This window comes from Colias croceus, chromosome 20 (assembly GCF_905220415.1).
Source record: "Colias croceus chromosome 20, ilColCroc2.1".
NCBI lineage: Eukaryota > Metazoa > Arthropoda > Insecta > Lepidoptera > Pieridae > Colias > Colias croceus.
The window spans coordinates 2,894,174-2,913,998 of NC_059556.1; the positions used below are offsets into that span (position 1 = coordinate 2,894,174).

At 32.3% G+C, this 19,825-nt stretch overlaps 1 protein-coding gene across 3 annotated transcripts in view; it reads right to left on the minus strand.

Moving 5' to 3' along the window:
• Nucleotides 1-19,825, minus strand: part of LOC123700890 (atrial natriuretic peptide receptor 1) — a 245,144-nt gene that overhangs the window by 34,172 nt on the left and 191,147 nt on the right. For all 3 annotated transcript variants that reach the window (XM_045648257.1, XM_045648255.1, XM_045648256.1), the window contains 4 exons: nt 10,768-10,882; nt 9,048-9,195; nt 7,952-8,150; nt 5,311-5,402 (listed from right to left, as the gene is read on the minus strand). In XM_045648257.1, coding sequence (XP_045504213.1) covers nt 5,311-5,402; nt 7,952-8,150; nt 9,048-9,195; nt 10,768-10,882 — 554 coding nt within the window. The remainder of the gene's footprint in view (nt 1-5,310; nt 5,403-7,951; nt 8,151-9,047; nt 9,196-10,767; nt 10,883-19,825) is intronic.

Consider the following 19,825-nt stretch of genomic DNA (forward strand, 5'->3'; position numbering starts at 1 on the left):
TAAAGTATAGCATGAAATTAAATGCAGTTTTCACTAATGTATTTAATGTGTATAAATATACTACATTTAGCATAAGAGCCACTTCCAAAAATACAAAACGCGGACCAAACCTAATAACGTAATATGACTAACAACAAAAAAGATTGGTTTTCAGAACAAAATACATTCTTTGTAACTCCTCCCCATCACAAACGCTAATATTACTTTTCTGTAACAAATCTCTAGCGATTCTTTCTCGTCAATGTCACAAACATAAAGAATATCATTCGCTGACAATTTTGACATTTTCATTAAGTATATCGTAGGCAGATATGTGATTTAATAAGCGGACGTAATGGTGGATTTTCGTAATAAGTTATTGAATAAATTACTTGGAGCTTGGAGTATGCTTTATTTATGATTATTGAAGAAATTTGTAGATTTTCGTAATTTACTTCGAATTATATGGTTTATTTTGTGATTACTCAAGGAACGTTGTATGTATATTATGATAAGAAGTAATTATTGCACGCCTCATAAGCGAAGCGTTGAGGTGGGTACTACTGTCACTTCGCGCAAAACATCTGATTTTTCAAACTTAAAATGTCTTTATGTATCATACATTGCACTTGTAAGATAATACATACACACACATATTAAGAAAAAACACTATTTTTAACATTCATGATATTTTTGATGTCATTTTTGTTATTTAAACTAGTTAAAAAACAGTTTAAAAAAGTTCTGTCTTGGACGTCCGTGTGTCTGTATGTGCGGAGGATTTTCTTGTTAACACGATAGCGACCGAAATACTTTACTAATCGAGTCTTTCTTTTTCTCTTACGCTTGAGTATGCTCAGGAATAGAACCCTTTCATTTTTCAGGGTCTGATTCGATGTGGTTTAATTGTTATTAAATAAACAAAAAAAATATCGACTTTTTTTTTTTAGTGTACTCAAAATTCACCATTATAAACTCGATTCTTTATACTAAAAGCCAAGGTTTAAAAAAATAAGTTGGTAGTCAGTCCCTTAAACTGCGCAGTTTCACATCTAGGTGGGGCCACAAGAAAAATAGCTCAATTATTACGGTACCGCTTTCTTTACTTTTCCAAATGTTTTATTTTATTTCTTTTTTATATTTATAGTCACGTACTCTTTATAAATAATCAATTTTATTGTAAAGGATGAGATTATGAGGCGTGCACTTTTGGATTTTCCAAACTATTTTTTTTATATTTGTCTTCTAGTATAGTGTGCAATGAATATAGAATGTAAATGTGTGTGTCACGCAGGTCCTAGATAAGTTTTTATAAGAGAAGATCTAACATTTACCTAAATACCAAAAAAAGAGCGTATGTGCGAGTGCAGGTGTCAGAAGTGATAATTCTTTGCAAGATTCAAATATATACCAAAATCGTCACCTTACTCCATGACGTGACGGTATTGCCATGAGGCGACCTTGAAATAATTATACCTTCATCGCGCCTAAAGACTAAAAATACGTTTATTTTAGATGAATTAAATTACTTCCCAAGTGAAAATTAATCAAAATGATATTCGTTAAAATAACAAATAAACGTATTTACGAGAGATCTTGCTAAATTATACTTGGAAATGAAATTGAGACCACGTTATTTCCTGATGAACCACGCTCAATGGGCGCTTCCTGATTGTTTAACAATACCTAAATATCTATAATATATCACCATTTCCTTACATAATATTATTCTAATATAAGATTCTAGCAAATAATCAATATATATAATATATACTTACACGTATTATTCTTACATATAAATAATAACCAACATATTATAAATGAAAAATTATAATTGTTCTCAAATATATTAAGCTTAAAAATCCGTTACTGTTCGCGGAATAAATTAAACTTACTCTGAAAATAATAATGAATACGAATGGCTTGGAGCAATAATTTTATTGGTGTATTTTTAGCAATATATCGATATAATTCAATGTATTTCACGTGAAACCAATTCAAAATAATTGCTCTATAATGAAAAACAAATACATTCTAGGAAAGTCGATTGTTCCGACTTCCAGTTAAATTGATTTAAATCTTAAACAATCCTTTCGAGACTTGACTTAATCCATTTAAAATCTCTATCAAGTATCTTCAAATGGTTGCTTCTCTTTCAAGTCCAAACAATCCATACTAATATTATAAATGCGAAAGTAACTCTGTCTGTCTGTCTGTTACTCAATCACGCCTAAACTACTGAACCAATTTGCATGAAATTTGGTATGGGGAGATTTTGATACCCGAGAAAGGACATAGGCTACCTTTTATTGCGAAATATGTTCCACGGGCGAAGCCGGGGCGGACCTCTAGTTTTCTATACTTTCAGCTGCAAATTCAAATTCAATTCAAATTATTTATTTCTTCCTTTTACAATAGGTCCTTAACTAATTTGTGATTGGAACACTCCTAGTAAGCAAATAAATGCTTGTGTCAGGAGGTTCCGCTCTTCCTTAACACTATTAGACACAGAAATAAAACAATATGAATGAATACAATGCAAAAACACAAAAGAAAAGAAAGAATTCTTCACTTATAACTTTTATTTGATATTTAAATTGGAAGATATATACGATATATTTCAAACACGCATTAGCTTTGTAGACCAATAAATTTACTAAAAAAATGTCTTAGGTGTCACATGTGAGACACCCGATTGGAAAAACTTCGTTTTGAAATAAGGATTATAGGAGGTATAATTAAATGTACAATATTTAGGAGTTAAATGATGAATGAAATAAGTGAAGGAATGCTAATTTATAAGAAATTAATAAATAACGAACATTATTTGAATATAAATAACTAGATTTCCACCCGCGGCTTCGCCCGCGTTTGCAAAAGAAAACCCGCATAGTTCCCGTTCCCGTGGGATTTCCGGGATAAAAACTATCCTATGTGTTAATCCAAGTTACCCTCTATATGTGTGCTAAATTTCATTGTAATCGGTTCAGTAGTTTTTACGTGAAAGAGTAACAAACATCCATACATCCATACGAACTTTCGCATTTATAATATTAGTAGGATTCGAATTAGCCGAGCGAATAGCATGTATTTCTAAAAATTCATATAAATCATCTAACCATTTAAGAAACCTCAAAGATGAATATTATTCAAGATACAAGGAATAAAATAAGGATCTTTAGCACGAAGGAATAAATTCACTCAAAGAATGAATTGCTCTATCTACTGAGCACTTCTTTTTTCTTTATATTTGTTAAGAGACGAAAAAATTATTTATAATCTATTTTCAAATTTCACAAGACCTTTCTTTACAAATAACGTTAAAATGTCCCTTCCGAAATCAACTCTATAGCTTTTGCTATGTAGTATTCATACTAAAATGTCCTAAAACATTTTTAATACAGGTATTTTAAACCGACTTCAAAAAAAAGGAGGAGGTTATCAATTCGGCCGGTATATATATATATATATTTTTTTTTTTATGTATGTACACCGATTACTCCGAGGTTTCTGAACCGATTTACGTGATTCTTTTTTTGTTCGATGCGGGATGGTGTCGAATTGGTCCCATAAAAATTTTATTCGGATAGGCCCAGTAGTTTTTATTTTATGAGCATTTTTGTCTGTAGGTATTTGTAAATTTTGCAAGTGCAAGTTTGAAGTCGGTTGTTTTTAACGCAGTTATCACTTGTTCGTTACACAAATATAGTTTACACATAAATTATACAAATTGAATATTTAACATTAACAATTATTGATATTAGCATCACGTATTTGAGGTGGCGTGGACATTAACATGCTGGTCACGGCATTCATCGGATGGTTGTACCGGAAACTGTCCTATACGGTGTTGCGTAAGCCTAGCATCTGGATACATCGATTGTGCTGATTTTATCTCTGTTATATTATACGTGACTTGATATAGGTATAACTAGCTTTCCGCCCGCGGCTACGCCCGCGTTTTCAAAGAAAAATCCGCATAGTTACCGATCCCATGGAATTTACGGGATAAAACCTATCCTATGTATTAATCCAAGATACCCTCTATATGTGTGCTAAATTTCATCGTAATCGGTTCAGTAGTATTTACGTGAAAGAGTAACAAACATACACATACCTATATTCATCCTTATAAACTTTCGAATTAATTATAATATTAGTAGGATAGGATATTTTAAAGGGGTGAAAATATGTGGAGCAAAAAAAGTAAACAAATAGTCGAGACTTATCATTTTCAGAAATATTTGTCGGTTAAACTTTTTTTGGAAATTTGCAAAATTCTTCGGGAAAACGATTAAAGTTTGTTTTTACTCCAAATGAACTATACTTTCACCCCTTTAAAACGATTGCACGGTCTATAACAAGTCACATTGAATATTTATATGTATTATCTATACTAATATTATAAAACTGAAGATTTGAAAAATTATTTCGGTGTTAGATAGCTAATTTATTGAGGACCTCCTCACAACCTTTATAGGCTATATATCATCATGCTACGACTAACAGGAGTGAAGCCACGGGGGTGAAATCGCGCGGAGCAGCTAGTATTAATATAAAATTCCCGTGTCACAATGTTAGTTACAGATAGAGAAACACGCGCAAGCACGGGTTACAACTATAGCAAAAAAGTGTCGTTACAACTTTTGGTCTCAATAGTTTTCCGTCTGGCCCCCTTTCGCAACGCGCGATAAGGAACTTCGTTCCAACTTCCAATTTAATACATAAAAAAATGAGGACAAAAATAACATTAACAAGCTAACACGGTTACAAGTCAGGCCATAATTGATTTGGATAAATACAAATATATTACACTCATGTTCGGTAAATTGAGACCAATAAGCGATCATTTCAATGGGTGACTTGAAATTTAGATATTTGACGTGAAATTTAGGCATTTTGATATATTGTAACGTATAGTATTGTAAGGGTGCTTTTCCATTAATAATGTGCGAGGTGTATAGCGAGGAACGTGTTTGTAAATAACCAATAGTATCGCTTGAAACGCTACACGCTTCAAACTTCAAACTAAATAAATTAAATTGGTAAGTTTAATAAGCGATCATTTCATTAAGTGACTTGAAATTTTGGTATTTGACGTAATTTGATGAGAATAACTCTATTAAAAATACTTCATAAAAATCTGTAGTTTAATTTTAAAGATCTAAGCAAAAGACACAGAAGGCTTTGTTTAATACTATGTACTTATGTAGTGATTTATAATATTACTATATCCTAACAAATCCTAAAGGGTCCACATTCCTCCATCCATCAGTTATGGAAGCTTCATGAATTCACTGCACACATTTATATTCAACACAATTAACTAACCTCAAATTTGCTCGTAGTAGGATTCATATCGAGGAGTGAGTATGATGCCACACGATCGCCATTTTCGTTTATTATCACCTCTCCTGTGATCCCTGGTAACAGAAACGTATTTATTATAACACGAGAGTATTATTAAATTAATTAATTAATCTACTATATACAAATAAGTCAGGTTTTCCTTCCTAACGCTATAACTCCAGTATTCACGAACCGATTTCCACGGTTTTGCATTCGTTGGAAAGGTCTCGGGCTCCGTGAGGTTTATAGCAAAGAAAAGGTCTCTCTGGTGGCGAAACGGAGTTCGCCCGGTTTGCTAGTAACTAATATAAAAGACTGATATATAAGAAAGAGAGAGTAAGAGATTTTAAAGGTTGTATATGTGAAGTATCCCCGTTGTGAATTGAGAATTTGAAGGTTTTTAAACGGATTTAAAAGCTATGTACGATTTTCATAAGTTTACTTTTAAAGAAGAAGGAACATTATATGACTCTACAATACATAATATTCTAATAAACGCAATTAACAGAAATAAGACGATTAGAAACAGTCATAAATAATTACTAAAGTAATGAGCATCTCTTATTATTTCTCTGGCGAGTATATTTTACATAATATATGTATATAAATATTTAGTTATAATAATATAGAGTTGATGTATTTATTTTTTATCACATCAGCAGCAGTTATATCTAATAGTAAATATTATCTAATACTCGACGTTCATGTAAAAATGAAATTGATTTTCAATGTGCATATTATTCACACCGCTATTTCCAAAGGAAAATATCATGAGGGAAACCAGCTTATCGTAGAACCAACAAACTTTGTGACATCTGCCACACTTGGCTAATATAGGGGATTGTATAAACCCTCAAAGGGCTGTGACCCGAGTGTGAACAAATATAGACTGACTAGCTTTGCCCTGCGGTTTCACTCGCCAACGAATTCACAAAATCAAATATTTGTATAGCTCATGTGTTATTCTGATGTGATCTATCTATCCTATAGCTTATAAAGCTTTATCCAAACCCGTCCAGTGGTTTTATCGTAAATGAATAATAAACATACATACATACATCCATCCACAAACTTTTAAATTTATATATGAGTAGGATATCCAAGATGAAGTAATTTTAGCAGCTAAGTCTAAACCTTTTGCTCTTGAAGTAGATACTTTCACAAAATGAAATGCTATTTATCCAGACTTCGCCAGATTTTTAATGAAAAACGTAATATCGATGCTTTTGGCTGAACATTGAACAGTGTAAAGGTCAGAATAGATTGCCAATTTTGTTAATTTTTATTCTGTCTACAGTTTTATAGGTATTCTTTCTGTACTCGTATAGTCAGGTACAACGAAAGTAAATAATGATTACGTATATATTATAAACTTTATTAAAAAGTTAGTGTAAATGTAAGGCTCACTTTTACTGCTATAGATTAGTTGAATTAAACAGGCGATATTAAAACTTTCTAATTTTCTTTTTTTATTATCACTTTTATGAGAAGTACTATTTTAAAAGAACAGAGCCAATTCAATTTATTAGTATAAATGAAAGCCTTTGCTACTTTACACCTTTAATGATAAATACGCCACATAAATAAGCGGCTTTACTCAACGCCAATAAATATAAATTTAATATTTTTTAGTGCTTTGGCAATATCCCAAAATATGTTTTGGGTCAAAACCAAGCTATTGACTTATGTGTCTATTTGAATTTGGATAAACAAAAGCCTTTTGGTTGGGATTATTGTGAAAACTAAAATCTGCACTATTGTTTGATTTATTGGTGTCAAATTCCAGCATTTATCACTATCATAATATGTCTTGCGCCCTAATATCGTCTACTATCATTAGTCCTATGTTCTCATATCTTCTAGCGATAAATTTTTCGCTCATCGATTGTTTCTAGAAATACTAGCCCTGTTCCTTGTCATATAGACTTTTTATTGATCATCAACCTTCAAGCTCTTTTAGCCAAACATACATAGTAATCAGTATATTATACTGTACATTGTAATATTAAATGGTGTGGTACAATAAATGGTTAAATAATGTGATTGCAACATTACAATACGCAATAAATAAATCAAATCGAAACTCATCAGTCCAATTACAATTACACCCACTCCGCAACAAATTTGATCAACCATAGACGTAAGCAAATACAGACCCTCATACCATAGACACAATAAACTTTAGACCTTCACAATATACACATGAGCAAAACCCTGCACAAAATAAACAGTAGCAACTAGCCGCAACACATATATACAAGAAAATTATAGACGCTCATAGTACCTATAAACATTCACATCATACACTTAAAGCAAATATAAACCTTCATAATATAGAAACAAGCAACTTTAGATGCTCAAAACATAGAAACAGAAAAATTTAGACCTTACAACATAGATACAAGAAAAATATAGACGGTCATTCCATACACTCAAGTAAACAAAGATCCGCACAATATAGTCTCAGGCCATTATAGACGCACACAACATAGACATAAGCAAATATAGACCTTCATGACATAGATAAAAGTAACTATAGACGCTCACAAAATACATACGAGACGATATAGTGCAAAAACATAGTACAGATACAAGAAAGTATAGACGCTCATAAAGCACATACCTTGAAACGTCCGATTCCACATGTTTCTAATGACCGCGGCTCCATCCAGCTGTCCTCTTGGATCAGCCGCCTGGCGTAGCGTGTCGTTCAGCGCAAACGCGTAGAGCAGCACCGCGTCGTAGAACGCAGCTACGAACGTAGACACCACCTCGCCTTTGCCGAACGTGTAGTTGTACTTCGTAGCGGCCAAGTCTTTGACCTGAGATTGGAGATTTTATTGATGAAAAATAGTATGTGAAATTGGTTGTTCTTTACGTAGAAAGAATGAAAATAAATAAAATTATACAATTCATCAAATTAAGGAATAGGCGCAATAAATTAAATGAAAGTAATTTTAAAAATTAGTGTAAATCACAGCTACTCAGCATGTCTCAATAATTATTATAATTGAAAAAATATCTGCGTACTTAGTAACCATGCTATAAACATTGATATTATATTCGTAGTAGAGAATCTAAAATAAAAGGTTTCAATAAAAAATTATAACAAAAACATATAAGTAAAGTAACCCTTGAAATAATTACTTTGTTAGTTTTAAGAAACTCTTAAAAATAATAATATGATAGTGCCTTCACCTCAACACAAGATAATTGAAAAATAACATTGTTATTATTTCAAATACTGCTAGACAGGTTTCCATACCTACTTATATTTCAAGGACAAAGAACCTATCGAGTTTACGTTTTCAGAGAAGATATATATATATTTTTCTCAATCAAAATGATAATCATTTGCACATGATATTATACTAGCGCAGCTTCGCCCGTGGTACATATTTACGTTTTCTCTACATAAGAACGATCCTCGTACTTCAAGGAATATAATAAAAAAAGAATTATCGAAATCGGTCCACCCGTGACCAAGGAAAACGGGTTTTATTATTATATATTAGACTAGCTGTGCCGCGCGGTTCCACCCCCGGATAAAGGGAAAAGTATTTATATTATCTGATGTGTTATTCTGGCACATATAATATTATGCGACATTACAAATGAAATGAAAATTTAGTCAAGATACACATAGATAATCCGTCCGGTAGTTTTTACATAAAAGAGTATTCATACATACCTACTCTTTGATGTTAGTATGGTAATACCTTATCAGAAAATTCCAAATACTCTTTCTTCTCAGGCGCCGGGCTGGTGACAGTGAGAACAGCGCTATATGCCCGTCTCGCTCGCTCGTTTCTTTCATCTGTATCCCCCTCCACTTTCCACGGCTCTTTGGAAGATGCTGAAGCCAAGCTGTTAAAAAAATTGAATTTTATTTCAGTGCTAAATTAATTTTTGTGGTACCAAATATTCTATTATAATATTTAAGTGCTAATTGCTAAATTTATTTGGTACAAACGATCTCCTACTTTATGCTCATGGAATTTGTCAAAATCTGAACGGATGCTTATATTGTAGTTGCTATCTGTTTACTAAATTTCATCCCCATCAGTCAAGTAGTTTGGCCTGCACGTTGATAGATCAGTCAGTAACCTTTGAGTATTATATATAAAAAACAATATAGCTTGGATGTGCGCCACAGTTTCACCCGCAAAAAAAAACACGGACAAAAAATTTCATCCCCCATTTCAAAAAAACTACGACCACCATTGTATTGAACGAAAAATGAAAATTGAAAATAATACGATATTTTTTTATTTGTAATATCAACAAGTAATTTAGCAATTTTGGTCAAAATTAAAGGATATATATTTATTTGGATTTTATATATTTAGACCAGAATAGAGAAAGCATAATCTAAAAGAAAATCAACACAATCACAGTAGGTACCTAAGGTTTCATGTTTGCCTCTAAAGGTCACAGAAAGATTGCAAAAACGATCTCATTCTTATTTTTCTATTAAGGTTCCTTTGTTATTTTAATTGAACAACCAATTTTAGCTTTATATACCATTTTTTATATAACTTCTGCTTATCTCAGCGTCGACTGATTTACCCCGCATAAAAACTATAATTTTAAATGTATAAATAAAAATATAGGCTTATTCACTCAGAAATAATATAGGTATTGTAAAAGGATTTGCTTAAATGTCGTTTGCTATCTCCCACAATATAGTACTACAAAATAAAACAAATATTTATCTTCTAATATTAGTGTAAATAAATTATTAAAAGTGTTCATATTTTGTAAATATAATGTACTATATATAAAGTACTTATATGAGTGATGTGCTGACGTTTCATTGAAAAGGTCACGTTCAAAGGTCATTTGATAAAATGCCAATGTTTAAAATGCATTATTCACTAACGTCATAATATGCAAATAATCGCAATTTGATAAGAATAACACGGAACATGGAAACATTATTTGTACCTAGTAACTTAATAAACATTTAATCTGTTATATTTTGTTTAAAATGCGTATGTGCTAATATTGGGGTGTCCCTTAGACACATAAACCGAAAGATTAAAAGAAATTCAATTGCTCTGGTATGGGATCGCGGGTGGCAAGGCGAAAGACGCGGGTTCGAATCCAGCCTCGTGTTGGATGTTATCTATTCCTTAAATATCTAATTTATAAAGTTTTTAATGCTATATTAAACGAAATATCAAGTAAGTGATTTTTGAACTAATTTAAAAAAAGATTTATCAACCAACGTTTTATAAGCGGTCTTTATGAAACACTAGCCAAATATCACCGATCTGTCCGGATTGACACGGGATAAAAACATAATAAAATAATTTATGAAGTTCAAAAGTAATGTAGCTTTGCGAAAGTACATCTTAAAGTGCTTCAACAGTTTCGAAGCCTGTTCAATACAATCAATTTAATATTAGTGTAGATTAGAAGTTTATTTATACTTACTTGGAAAACAGTTCTATATTGAAGAAAACGTATTCCCCCGAAGACACCATGTTCAAGTCATCTGCGGCCAGCATTATTTCTCTCACAGTGTTAGGACTCGCGCAAACGACCACAACTGTAACAAAAAAATAATTATAAATAAATATTATTATGTAATATTCAAACAAACACATTTGATTGTGCATCTAAAGATAAAAAAAAACAATAGTAAAATATAAAAAGTAGAGCACAACAAGCGGTCTTATCGTTTAGGCAGCGATCTCTTCCACACAACCTATATACTAATAAATACTTATACACAAATAAATATCGTCACATAATCATTTAAAAAATAAGAAAAGTGTTTTTATTCGGAAAAAAGTAGAAATCAAAATACCAGTGAAATATTTATTTATTTTAATGAAAATTCGGAACAATTCCTCCTTCATCCTTTTTTAAAGATAAATAACCAACTATATCCACTTCATCACTATAAGCAATAAAAAATTCTTATGATAATTATTACATTTATTGAATACAAACATACCTACAGCATATTATAATCTAAAACCGGCTACTCACATACCTGCAGCAGGGGCAATATTGGAACAATCTCGGTCGGTCGGCGATCGGAGCAATTTCAGTTGTTCTGTAAATTGCCCCTGCTTGCCTATACACATCACAATTAAGGAGCCAATGGTCCAATTCCAATACTGCCCCTGCTGCAGGTACATGAGTCGGTATAAGAGTATTCAGTATCCAAAATATATTTAAACACAGTAACACAATAAATACCAATACCTTATCATATAAAAACTTCCTTTTTCCGCAAAAATAGAAGCTTCACATTGCATAGCTTTACGATCCGGGTAATGTTACGGTAAGTGATCGTAAATAAAAGGGTTCCAATGCTCTTAACCTTCCCAAATATTTCATAAAGCATAGCTTTTGATAGACCATTTTCTTCACTTTACCTTATTTAATTGAAAATGAATTAGTCCTTTCAAAGGTTAGAAGATAACGCTAAAAATAAAAACTTAATGTACCCGTCTGGGATTACCGTGAATTTTATTATATTTGTATAAAATATTCTTGTTTTAATAGTCATACTATAATTTTAATTAAGTATAATTCGTTTAAGATAAATGTAGGTGTATGTTACTTTTTCAAACATAATAGTAAAAGCATCTTTTAATCAAATACAATGTCTGAATTAAAATCCAGTTAGAATATTATTAAATTATATTATATCCCTACTAATATTATAAATGCGAAAGTAACTCTGTCTGTCTGTCTGTGCTTTCCCGCTTAAATCTCTCAACCGATTTTGATTAAATTTGGCACAGACAATCTTTAGACCCTGAGTTACATAGGCTACCTTTTATCAAAACACCACGCGGGCGAAGCCGCGGGCGGAAGTAGTTAAACTACAAATAAATACATATCAGTATCAATATAGTATACTAGATTTCCGCCCGCGGCTTCGCCCGCGTTTTCAAAGGAAAACCCGCATAGTTCCCGTTCCCGTGGGATTTCCGGGTAAAAACCTATCCTATGTGTTATTCTGATGTATAAGCTATATTGTGGTAAAGTTTCATTCAAATCCATTCAGTAGTTTTTACGTGAAAGAGTAACAAACATCCATACATCCATACTTACAAACTTTCGCCTTTATAATAGTAGTAGGATTGAAAATAATACAATATTGATACTGCTAACAATTTGCTACATTGTCGTTCCCACGATAACGATGTAAACACGAGGCATTGCATTTCATTCTGATTAAATTATATCGTATTTCCAAATGTACACTACATTTTAAACTAAAGTTATACAGTGGTGGTCATATAATTAAGAACGCTGATACGCTAAGGGAAGATTTTTACAGACTAAGATGCATAACTAATTTCATGTAATTATTTTTATTTTGCTCGATATAGAAATACTTCTCCAATTAATCACTGTATTCATTAATACACGTGATTAGCCTGAAAATTAATACACAAACTTTTTACACTACTTCTAAACATAGTATTCCTATTTACTGGCTGGTCACGTAATTAAGAACGCTAAATAGTTTATACTTTTATTCAAATTTAAATAGTGAACACTCGACTCGATTTGTGGTTGTAGGTTACTGTTTGTATAATTTTGGCGCCATTAAGTGATGCAAAAGATTAAAAGTGATAACTTCTTATTAAACAAATAAAAGTTGTGATAAATCTACTAGGGAAGTTATAATAATTCTTCGCGGGAAGAATTAGTCTTATAAAAATATAACTGATCATCTGCAATGTTCAAAAAGTATGGTTTTCCACGCCATAAGACATTTTGATACGTATTAAACAACTTCGGATGTCCCACGTATGCCAAGACAGAGAAAAACAACTCCTCGAGATGACCTAAACATGTCCGTATAGCGAAACAAAATCCTGTTAAAGGGTCCAATGAGCTGAGAAAAGAATATTTCGGGGAAAATAACCCTTCAGCAATCTCAGCACGCACTATTCGAAGACGTTTGGTAGAAGAAAAATTGCATGGTCGGATAGCAAGAAAAGTACCCATGTTGAAACTTTGTCACAGGCAAGCCCGGCTTAGATTTGCAAGAAAATATGAACACTGGACTGTGCGAAATTGGAAAAATGTACTTTTGTCTGACGAAACGAAAATAAACAAAGTATGTTCCGACGGAAAACGTTATCTTCGACGTCCTCCGAATACAGAATTCGACCCTAAGTACACGAAAGTTACATTAAAGCAAGGTGGTGGAAATGTGAAAATTTGGGGGTGCTTTTCTTGACATGGTGTTGGACCTGTAAAGTTGATAGAAGGTAACATGGATCAATTCCAATATAAAAATATACTGGAAGAAACAATGCTACCTTAGGCTGAAGAAGTTCTACTGGTGATTTGGACATTCCAGCATGACAATGACCCAGCACACTGCACACACTGTAAAGGAATTTCTAACAGCGCCGTCAGTTTCTGTTTTGGACTGGCCAGCTAACAGCTCTGACCTAAACCCAATAGAGAATCTGTGGTTCGAAGTAAAGAAAAAGGTTTCAAATACACAGAGTCGAACTTTAATGAAGCTCTACGACGTTTTTTTAGAAGAATGGAACTCTATTTCTGTAGAAAAATGTCAAAAATAAATAGAGTCAATGCCTCGCCGGTGTAAAGCAGTAATAAAAAGCCGTGGACATGCTATTAAATATTATTTTTAGTTAAAAATGTATTAACTTGCTTTATAAATTTTTCGCGCAACATATTATTGTAAATTTTTAAATGAAAGTGTCATACAAAACAATTCCCGAGCAGATAAATTAATCGTTCTTAATTATTTGTCCAGCTTCACTGTTATTTGAATGTGTTGCTTTGGTAAAATAAATTATTTTTGAAAAAAAATTGTTGGCGATTTAATTATTTATTCTTAAACTTAGTTGCTCTATTAATGTGGCTATTTTATGACATAACTAGTTGCTTCTCAGAAGGTGCACATCTCTGTGTATGACATTATTTAAATAAAAATTTCTAGTACTTCAAATCGTTCTTAATTATATGACCACAACTATATGTGTATTGTGTATCTATACTAATATTATAAAGCTGAAGAGTTTGTTTGTTTGTTTGAACGCGCTAATCTCAGGGACTACTGGTCCGATTTGAAAAATTATTTCGGTGTTAGATAGCCCATTTATCGAGAAACGCTATAGTGTACCTATAGGCTATATATCATCACGCTAAGACCAACAGAAGTAGAGCACTGCGGATAAAACCGCAAGGCACAGCTTCTTCTTTTATATACAAATCAATTGTTGTTCGTTAGTCTCGCTAAAACTCGAAAACAGCTGAGCTGATTGAACAGATTTTGGTATTAAAATGTTTGCCGTAGTCTAAGGAACGTTTGAATGGTAAGAATTTTAAAACATAAGTTATGGATGAGACGAAGTTAAGGACATTCTAGTATAAAATAAACACTCGTAAAGAGTGTATCTTAAGAACTGCAGACAGACGTGAATGAAAAAAAAAATTATGTATGTGAAGTACCCGCTCTTGGCTAATTTCATATAACTTTAACTTGGCAAGTTAATTTCACCAGTTGACGGCGCGAACTCATAAATTTTGCTCAAGAGAAAATCGCTCAACGCGCAGAAAGAAGTTTTCACTTAAAAAGTCACTTATACCGAAAGCCTTGATATATTTCCTTCATGTGTATTATGTGTTAGTAATTTTGGGTCTTAAATAAATATATTTCATAGCCGTATAAATACATGTTCCTAGTTCCGCCATTACTTTGTAACTACGACTTAAATATTATATTTATTATTATTTATTTATTACACCATACCACCTGGTATACATTATACCATATCACCTGGTATATATAGCACCAATACCAAAATATATAAAACTAAATCACACTAATATACAGGGTTACAGGAAAAGTCGACCTAGATCCGTTAAGGGCGTGTAGTACTCATCATTTCTGAATGATTTCACTATGAAACCCCCCCAAAAATATTTTTCTTTTCTCGATATCTCAAAAAATTATTATGGCACTTGCTCTGCAGATGTGCTTAAAAACACCTTCATTTTATCAGCTATCCAACGCTCTAGGGTATTTATTAACCTCAAAGGTGAATTGGTGAAATTTTTTTATAATTTGTACTTATTTTCTTAAGTTTCGATCGTCTACAATGACCTATTTAGTTAACTTACGTGCAATTTTAGTCATTGAGGTCATTAAGCATCTCATTCTTCATGTAAAAAACCAAAAAAATAATCATAAGAGTCAAAACAATTCAAAATATTCAATTGAATAGCCGAAAAATTGGGCATTTTCATAAAAAAAATTTAAACTCGAATATCTCGAAAACGGTTAAGTTTAGGAGGGGGGGTTTCATAGTAAAATCATTCAGAAATGATGTGTACTACACGCCATTAACGGATCTAGGTCGACTTTTCCTGTAACCCTGTATAAACTACATATATTAAAAGAACCACCAATCGGTGACAATTACAATGCTTAAAATATTCACAAATATGTTGCGTAAAACTCAAGAATGGCTCTACCAATTCGGATAATTTTTTTAACGGTTTTTGTTTAGGCACTAGCAAGAAAATACGAAAAAGGGGCAATAGAGCAGAACAATTGAATCTGCTATTTGATTACTAGCGTTTTCATTGAAGGACGACATTTAATTGAATGCCTAGTCCGAACGTTGATTTAACAAAATATGTCACTCAACGACCAACAGACGGCGACATGCATATAAAAAATAAAACTCAAAACTATTGATATTATTGATAAAAGTAAAACTCAAAACTATTCAAACCTTCCACCACTTTCCAATAATTAAATCAAAATATTTCCACTAAAACAAGGTCTTAAATAACTCTTAAATCAGTATTATTTCAATACACGTGTGCCCGAGTGGGATTCAATAAACAAAGTTTCTGGAGAAAAATAACATTACAAAAGTACAACCCTTGACACGTCACGTAGTTTCCGGGTTGTTACTGTATACAGAGACATAATAAACTCGTAGAATTTCACAAATATCTAGTGATAAAGAAAATATAATTGTCTGTTTAAAGAGTTTCGTTAATATCGACAATAAACTTGTAAGTTTGTAATATGACCTTACTAATTAATAATTTGTTCAGATAAAAATAGTATTAAAGTATACGAATAAATACAGCTGATTTGTTTTTATATTTGTTCGGGCTAATGTCAGAAATTGCTGCATCGATTTCTTTGACGCGAAATGCAACCTTTATGTACACGTTTGTATGTATAACACCTTGACTAATTTCAATACATTTTAAGATACACATAATAAGTCCTTTGAAGGTTGCATTCTCAATAACAAAAGGGTGAAACAGGGCAAGGGAATTTGTATGAGAAGCAGCTATACTTCCAAATGCGGTCGGAAATCTAGTAGAGATGGTATTTGAATTAGAAAAGAACAATTTATTTGGTTATTTTATTTCTCATATTGGCGGGAAATACGTGATAATACTGTTGAAGAGTCTTCAGTGAGTTGTGAGCAATACGTTTCGGAATATTCTCGAATTTTGGCTAAGAGTTAGTTCTATATATTCTTAATCTTATTATTGTAATTCAAATGTTGGCTTTAATATAATACCATCCATTTGTAGAAAAAATAACAATCGAGATTTTTTCTAACTTTTTCCATAGAAAATGAAATGAAAAAGCCCTTTTATTGTTTCTACGCTGACATAATAAACTAGGAAAGTCTATTAAAAAACAATTTATCTTTAACAATTTATCATTCACATAAACATCTATTATTTCACTCCAACCCAGCTTACATTTAATTCCGATACAATTTCGTAAATCACGTACGAAACATATTTGCAAAGCAATATCACAAACAAACAGTATAAACAAACACTATTATACTTGTATGCTAAAGAATCCATTTGATATATTATATACTAGCTTTTCGCCCGCGTCTTCGCCCGCGTTTTTAAAGGAAAACCCGCATAGTTCCCGTTCTCGTGGGATTTCCGGGATAAAACCTAGCCTATGTTTTAATCCAAGTTACCCTCTATATGTGTGCTAAATAACATTATAATCGGTTTACAAACCTTTCCTCTTTATAATATTAGTATAATTATCATAACTAGCTGTACCCCGCGGTTTACCGCATTGCTTCGCTCTGTTTGGTCTTAGCGTGATGAGATATAGCCTATAGCTTTCTTCGATTAATGGACTATCTATCAGTGAAACAATTTTTCCAATCAGACCCGTGGTTCCCGAGATTAGCGTGTTCAAGCAAACGAATAAGCTTTTCAGCTCTATAATATTAGTATAGATCTATAGGGGAGACCGGGGTTCGACGTTCCGATTTTGGAGTCGGAGGCAATTTAAATGTAATAGAAATGTTTAAAATCAACGATTCCTATATAAAATGGTGCATAATTTATCCTAGTTTCAAATTGACTTAAGTTCTTTGAAATAAGCATATTATATTATTGCTCAGGATATTTTTTCTGAAAAAAGTCGACAAGGAACAACTCGCCCCACAAAGGGGCGGGTTGTTCCTCAGCTGAGGTAAGTTGTTCCGCTTATCAACTCCAGTCCCTAATAATGAAGTATTCGTTGGAAAGGTATTATATAAAACAAATTAGGTATATGTAATTGAATATTTATTAGTTTAATTTAGAAGAGTTCGAAATCTTAATGTTTTTTTACAAACTTTTCAACAAAATTGAAAAATGTAATGAACATAACTGCAAACATAAAATAATAATAAGCATTAACTACCAGTTAATGGTGTATTACAACCTAATTAACAGATATATGAATAATAAACATTATATATTACTTAACTAACTTTGACAACCGTTTGCTTGTCAAAAAAAACAAAATTATTTCTTTTACATAATGAAAACACAAAAATAACAAATTTTAACATTTCGAGTTATGGTTTTTTAATTCAGTCTTGTAGCAATGACTTTACTGAGATCAATAATCTAAACTTATAACCTACTAAAAACAGATCCATAACAGTAACTTAAAAAAAATATTCAGAGTCGTCGTCAGAATTACAATTTTGACAAACATAAGAATGAACATCTTCAGATTTCAGACATTTTGTATGAGCCCAATTCTTACACATGACGCATTCAATCCATTGTTCACCTGGTCATGAGTTGGAATATAAATCGCACCATATTAGACAATACCATTCCATGGTCTTTTCTTCACTATCACTTCCATGATTATCTTCTTGCAGTACTTTCCTTTTCACATTTTCTTTACCATTTGCGGATTTTCTTGCCACTTTATAGTTTCGCTTGTTTTTACCAGTTACTTTATTCTTTCTGACTCTTTTTTCAACTTCATTCGTCTTTATTTTACTATCGCTCTTTACTTTTCTTGCTTTTTCTTCAGCCAAAGCATTATTTTCAGGCGTATCTGTCAGTATACTGAGCTACCGTCTTAAGTTTACGATTGTCTTTAATAACGGCATCAGCAGCCCGCTGCAAAAGCTCAATTGAAACCTTGCCCCGTTCGGTTTTTCGTTTATAGTTTCTCATCCTTTAACAAAGTTTTAATTTTATTATTTACGTGTTCGTTACGGGGCAGGTTGTTCCGCGGAACAACTAGCCCCCCACCAGAGGAACTTGGAACCCCAAATTCCATTTTCTAAAGTAACATCCAATTATGAAAGAACACGTTTGAAAAAGCCAAAAACGATATTAAAAAGTCAATCACTATAGTTTGCTCGACAGATAATAGCAAATAACACACAAATAGCTAGAAAATTGATTGAAATAGACCAAAAAGTATGATGACGAAAAAATTTACTTACGTGATGTTTGAGTGTCACCAATGGACTACCACGTTAAAACGCGGGCAGACCGTCACTGAAATAAATGACGCAATGGCGCGATGATATGACGTTTCGCGATGCACTTCACACTTATTGCTACCTCTTTTCTTCGCGGAGCTATTTCAATCGGAACAACCTACCCCCGGCACTTTGAACCCCGGCCTCCCCTACTTACAAATATTATAAAGCTGAACAGTTTGTTTGTTTGAACGCGCTAATCTCGGGAACTACTGGTCCGATTTGAAAAATTCTTTCAGTGTTAGATAGCCCATTTATCGAGGAAGGCTATAGGCTATATAAATTTTTCATCTCACTAAGACTAACAAAAGCGAAGCACAGCTTCAGTTATACATAAATGAGTATACAGTCGAGTTCGACACCCATTTTATAAATGTTTTCATTTTGCCATTTGCAAGCAATTACTTGGTTCACGTTCCGTTGACGTAACTCTATTTAAAACTTTTATAAAAACAGGACGGGACGGGAAAATTTATTACGTTTCAAAGTAACATTGCATTGCGAATATTATTGAAATTTTCAGTCACGAGAGCTTACGAAGCATTAGTGCTATCATTGATTTTAAAAATATTGTAGGAAAATATTCAGGTCCCAAATTGATTGTATAAGTATGTTGTGATAAAAATATATAGAAGCTATTAAATATAAACAAATGCGTACACTTCACACATACTTCAGTCAAATGCTTGTAATAT